General features: G+C 29.2%; 2 protein-coding genes across 2 annotated transcripts; both read right to left on the reverse strand.

Moving 5' to 3' along the window:
• Positions 1–662: 662 nt before the first annotated feature.
• On the reverse strand, positions 663–4,488 carry LOC111241818. The gene is made up of 7 exons (XM_022781741.1): positions 4,272–4,488; positions 2,456–2,562; positions 2,263–2,349; positions 1,972–2,166; positions 1,707–1,871; positions 1,247–1,393; positions 663–1,034 (listed from the first exon to the last, which is right to left on the reverse strand). Exons 1-7 carry the CDS (start codon positions 4,486–4,488, stop codon positions 663–665), a joined length of 1,290 nt encoding a protein of 429 aa, XP_022637462.1.
• Positions 4,489–5,306: 818 nt separating this feature from the next.
• LOC111241785 lies at positions 5,307–6,162 on the reverse strand. The gene is made up of 4 exons (XM_022781660.1): positions 6,001–6,162; positions 5,810–5,896; positions 5,664–5,718; positions 5,307–5,434 (listed from the first exon to the last, which is right to left on the reverse strand). Exons 1-4 carry the CDS (start codon positions 6,142–6,144, stop codon positions 5,373–5,375), a joined length of 348 nt encoding a protein of 115 aa, XP_022637381.1. The 5' UTR covers positions 6,145–6,162; the 3' UTR covers positions 5,307–5,372.
• Positions 6,163–6,526: the final 364 nt, after the last annotated feature.

The raw sequence follows: 6,526 nt of genomic DNA on the forward strand, positions 1-6,526 counted from the left end.
CCAAAGAACTTATCATAACATTTTAATATAATAATAATAATAATTTAAATATATATATATAGTATCTATTATTTATTTTATCTCATAAATATTTTTCTTGAATTTTACATGAACAAATCGAATTTGGGGTGAAAGTCGTACCCCCAATGGCTACACAAAATGTTGTGGGTGGGAGAAACAACGAAACAGAAAACATAGGGACTGAGATAAAGCTGAAATCGTTTAGGGAATGGTGTCATTACGAAGTTGTTTAGGGTTGAACGACTTCAATAATCTCTTTATTTAAATCATTTACCTATATATAGTAACTAAAGCACATTGTTATATTAATTCCATCATTCATATTCCACATTCTTTTTGTCTATTTTGTGTCAAAATTCTTCACACAGAAAGCAGATTATCTGCTTCTAATTTCCTCTGGAAAACATATTCAGTCATATAGATCCTACAATGGAGTCTAACTTGGGAGGATCTTTTTCATTGCGGAACGAGGAAAAATCTTTTATCATAGATATTGTGAATGAAAAAGCTCATTATACTCATTAATTTTTGTAATATTAAAATATTAAAATTGTTGACCAAAAGATGAGAATGATAGAAAAAGAAATGATTTAGAATAAATAATAGACAATATTTATTTTTGAATTTCATAAGGGAACTAATCAATCACCACAATGACCACCTGGTCCTCCAAATTGAACAGAACATTGAAGGCTTTCACGAAAATTATCATAGTAATTAAGATTATAACAATCAGGTTTATCTACGTATTTTTCTAGTTGGTAGTTTTGAGGTCCATAACTTCTTTTTGACGTATTTCTATAAGCCATAAGCCTGAAATAACTTGCATGAGAAAAGTTGGAATCAGGAAAACTTCCAGATCCCATTGGAGGGCTAAGAGAACCATGAGGAGTTACTGTTCTTCCACCCCATCCTACTTTATCTGCCGTAGTCATGTTCGAGAATAATTTTGCAGGATAATATCCAATAGCATGATCTTTTACAAGTATCCACCAGTTTTTCGTCAATGGGTCCTGAAAATTATGTACACAAACTTTTGTAAAAGAATAATAATTTAAGAAGTAAACTTTAAATTTAATTCAATCTTACAAAATCAATTTATAAGATGAGGTTTACACCTACTCACATATTCTAAATTAGTCTTATTTTTAATCAGTGTGAAACTTCTAACACATACATATATCACACAATATTATATAAAAAAAATGTATACCAAGAACATTACCCGAGTAATAGAAGAGGGAAAATCATAAGTTGGTCCACCATAAGTAGATACAACTGTAAAAGGTTCACCGAGATAAATTGAATTATGAGTCTGAACAAAACCTGGACATCGAATGTTGTAGCATCCTGTCCTATGATAATTGTCTCTCTGCATATTTTTTTAACATTATGTTTTGAACAAATGAAATATTCATTATAGAAATGCTTACTAAGTTAAAATAAAGTGAGAAATAATATTCATGAGAAGCAAAACTCGAACTTAGTGTTCTAATAAATGTTGATACCGTCCATGATGCGTATAAATGGGATTTACAGTCACCATACAACTCCGGACACACCTATATATCAAAATTTGATATTAGAGAGGTATTGTTTTCTATATCATCAAATAACAAATTAAATCACTTTTTTCCAATAATATTTACTTAAAAAAGATATATAATAATAAAATTGAAACTCACATGCCATCCAAAACTGATTTTGTCATTACTTTCTATAGGTCCGTGTTGAACCCACATATGAGAAAGTGATATTTGACCCTTCATGAGATATGGATTATAAATGCTATTTCGTCCTTTAACTCCATAATATGGACCGAATTTTGAAGAAAGAGCTATTTCTGCAAGCTACAAAGTTTAATAAATTAAATTTAAATATCAATCATGATATAATTAATAAAAGATAAATCATGAAAAATTTGAAATTCATTTGAAAAAGATAACATACGTGAACACCAGGAATATTTTGAACAAAGATACTACTATTTAATATACTTTTTTCACGAATAAGATCTTCTTTTGTCATTCTTGGAACAGGAACAGTTCCTTCAGGACATTGAACTTTATCAAGTCCAAATATGGATTTATCGGATAAATTCTTAGCACTTGTCTTTTGACTTGACTTTTGAAAACTTGGTTCTCTCTGTAAGTAAACAATACAAACATAGATTTAAATTATAAGCAGATGCAATCCAAGAAAAAATGTAAGTTTGATATAGTCAGAAAAGTAGATATGTACCTGCAATTTATGATTCTTTAGTAGAGGATGATCAAATGCTGGTTGTGTATTAATATCAATACAATCAACAATGGCTCCATTCTTTGTCTTCAAAATTTAAAATACAATAAATATAAAAAGATGATTAGTCTATATAACGATATTGGATACAATTATTTATAAAGTAATTATACTAAAAGAAATTGTAAAATACATTACTGGTTTTTATAGGAGACTTGTTAATGAGTTTTAGTTGTTGTTCCAAATTGATATCTGCCTTAAGTGTATCTTGAATACAGTGAACTGTAGGGCTTCCACCACCTGTCACCAAACACAAAACAAAGATCAATGTGTTGATCATTTTGTCACGAATGCCCATTGTTTTTGGTAGCTCCCCTTGCAAACTAGAGATAGGAATGGTATTTAAACGGAATAGTAACGATTTTCATTAAGTTGAATATTCAATAACATTAAATTTTATATTGATTATAGCATTTAATAATAAGAAAAAACATTAGTGTTTGAAAATGTTAATAAGTTAAATTTTTTTCAAAGTCGTTATTAACTTTTATTATATAATATTACATTTAGAAAAAAAAACAGAGAAAACAAATTATTATAATATACATTTTGTAAATAAAATAAGCATTTCTCTAGTGTAACTATTACAAATAATATTATTTACTTAATATTGACGGTTTCTGCTTTAATGAGAAGAAGATGACACTTGAGAAGTTCCTGTTTTTGTCCAATGTTTGATTCGCTTCTTGCTTAATGTGACTGATCGGTGTAGATTTTTGTTCAATGTTTGCTTCGTTCCTTGCTTTATGTGACCAATTGGTGTAGGGGATGACCCTCAAATTAGAATATTACTCTAGAGGTCTTAAGTAATTCAATTATAAAAAAAAAAGTGAGTTTACCTCGAAATTAAACTTCTATTTATAGAGTTTATAAGAATTTCACCAATTAATTTACTTTTTAATGGTCATTAATATAAATTTTAACTACTCATCAGTAGTCATTGTAATATTAATTACGTTTTAACTGCTGTAGAGACCCAATGACTACAAATCTCTTTCCTGCACGTCAGTTCTTTCAAGTAAATATGTCATTACACCTTATCGGCCAGCTATAAGTCTATAGTAACATTGACCAAAGTCAAACACATTATTATATTGAAACATGAAGATAAAACGGTTAAAAATAAACGTAGCCCTAATTAAGTCCTTAATATAAAACCTTTTGTCTTATTAATATTTATTATGTTATAACTTTAATTAAGAGATAATATACATCAATTCACAACCCATGGACGCCAAGTTTCATATCTACATGTTTCCTATAATACATTAATTAAAAGATAATTAATTTATTATTTAATGCATCTAACTAAACATGTAGCACTTATAAAGCTTCAACGCAATACACAACCTCCTCCAAAGAGAAAAAATAAATCACAATTCCAAAAACTTCCTGGTAAAATGGTGTGGACCGACTGACCCACCTTATATAATAATTATGAACTAATTTTGTTGGCCTGCATAACTTTGTCATGGGCTTCCAAGTCAACCTGCGTAACAAAATCTTGAAAAACAAAAAAATTATAATAACGTTGTAAGAATTGTTTTGTTTTAACATTTCATAATTTTGTTACATTAAGATCTACATCAACGAGAAAGCTAACATCAATGCTAACCAAAAGAGGTTGGTTCAACCTGAAGAGCTTTCTCTAATGCACTAAGAGCAAGTAAACCGAAAGAATTGAATTAGAGAGTAATCAATAGCAATTAGTAACTAGCTTAATAGCATATCACAAAAATGGATAATTTATTACAGTCTTCAAATAAGTGAAGAAAACAACAATCAATACAACATTCAACTACCATTCGACAAAGGGATATTTTCAATATCCAAATATTAGAACTATTGATCAAAATAAGAGAATTGCAAAATTAAAATCATTAAAAAAATGATAATAAAAGTATTTATTTATTTGAAGTTGATATCAGAAAATCAAACTAATCAATTACCACAATCACCACCAGGTCCTCCAAATTGAAGACAATACTCAACTTTTCTATGAAGATTGCCGTAGTAAGTAAGACCAAAACAATTAGGATTGTCCACGTATTTTTCTATTTGATAGTTTTCAGGTCCGTAGTTTATTCTGGATGCATTTCTGTAAGAGATATAAGTGAAATAACATGCATGATCAAAGTTCCCATCAGGAAAATATCCAGATCCCATTGTAGGACTAAGAGAATTACGAGGAGTTAATGTTCTTCCACCCCATCCTACTTTATCCGCCGAACTCAAGTTGGAGAACAATTTCGCCGGAAAATATCCAACAGCAACATTGTTTTGATGTATCCACCAGTTTTTGGACTTTGGGTCCTGAAAATGTATGTTCAAAATTATAATACCTCACTTTCATGTATCATACAATAATGGATAAAGATACTTAGACAACATTTTTTGACAACATTTGAACATCATCATAAGTATCATTGTGTTCAAATGTTGTCAAAAAATATTGTCTAAATATCATTATCCTACAATATTACATCAAAAATGTATGTCAAGAACATTACCTGACTAATAGAAGTAGAAAAACGATAAATTGGTCCACCGTACAACGATGTATTTGGAAAAGGTCCACCAATATAAGCTGCAGGATTAGTCTGAACAAAACCTGAACATCGTATGTTATAGCATCCCGTCTTATGAAAATTGTCTCTCTGTATATTTTTTAACATCACATTACATTTTGAAGAAATGATTCTTTTTCTTTTTTCTTTTACAGAAAATGTTCCCTAAGTTAAAATAAACCGAAGCAAAACTCGAACTTGATGTTCATATAAATGTTTGTACCGTCCATGATGCATAAAAATGGGTTCGATTGTCACCATACAAATCCGAACTCACCTGTAAAAATGTGAGATCAGATCAGAAAGGTATTGCTTTCTATATCATTACATAAACACTAATGAATAATATTTACTGAAAAAAGGTTTACAATAATAAAATTAAAACTTACATGCCATCCAACACTGATTTTGTTTATGGGTCCATTTTGAACCCAGACATGAGAAAGGGACATTTGACCCTTAGTAACTCTTGGGTTATAAATGCTAGTGCCTCCTTCGACTCCATAATATGGACCAAATTTTGAAGAAAGAGCCATCTCGGCAAGCTGCAAAGTTTAATAGATTTTAACATCAAAAATATGAGGTAATTTGTAGAAATAAACCATGGAAATTTGAATTTCAGTTCAAAGACCCAACATACATGAACACCAGAGATATCTTTGACAAAAATACTACTACTTAGTAATTGTTTTTCTTGAATAAGTTCTTCTTTCGTTGTTCTCCGAATAGGAATTGTGCCTTTAGGACATTTTTCAAATCCAAATATTACTGTACCTTGTAATTTCTTCATACTTGATTTTTCAATTGGTTTTCTAATGCTAGGCTTTTTCTGCAATTAAACAACAGAAATGCATATTGAAATTATAAGCAAACGTAATCGAAGTTAGAAATTGTTCAAAAAAAAAAATGTATATACATACTTGTAACTTATGATTTTTTAGTAGAGGGTGATCAAACGCGGGTTGTTTATTAATATCTATACAGTCAACCGTATCTCCATACTTTGTCTGTAGAATTTAAAATACAACAACAAACATATTATTAGTAACTATAATCACATTGGATTGACAAAAAATTGTCTAAGGAATTTTTTTAAAATAACTATAAACACATGAATAGTTTTAAGAGGAGGCTTGTTGATGAGCTTTAGTTGTCGTTCGAGCTCCATTTCTTCTTTGAGTGTATGTTGAATACAATGAACTGTAGGACTGGCACTGGTCACCAAACACAAAACTACGATAAATGTATTGATCATTTTTCAAGATTGTCAATCAATTTTTCATTACTCACGTTTCAAACTAGAGATAAAATAGTATTTAAAATTGAATATTAATGTTAAATATTGTATTTATTATAACATTAAATAGTAGAAAAAACATTTAATAGCATTAAATATTGTATTTATTATAACATTTAATAGTAGAAAAAACAAAATTCTTAAGGTGTTTGGTAAAGGTAATATGTTAGAAACGTTTTTCCATTCATCATTGCTGTCCATAAAATTTAAAATAATGAGACCAAGTCTTTTAAAATAATTCAATAAAATAAATAGAATTTCTTAAACTCGTCTCATTACCTAAAACACAAATCATCTCTCTAAAACTCTTTCTCCTAGCTTCCTCTCACTTCTCTTTAAG

This window comes from Vigna radiata, chromosome 6, assembly GCF_000741045.1.
Source record: "Vigna radiata var. radiata cultivar VC1973A chromosome 6, Vradiata_ver6, whole genome shotgun sequence".
Lineage (NCBI taxonomy): Eukaryota > Viridiplantae > Streptophyta > Magnoliopsida > Fabales > Fabaceae > Vigna > Vigna radiata.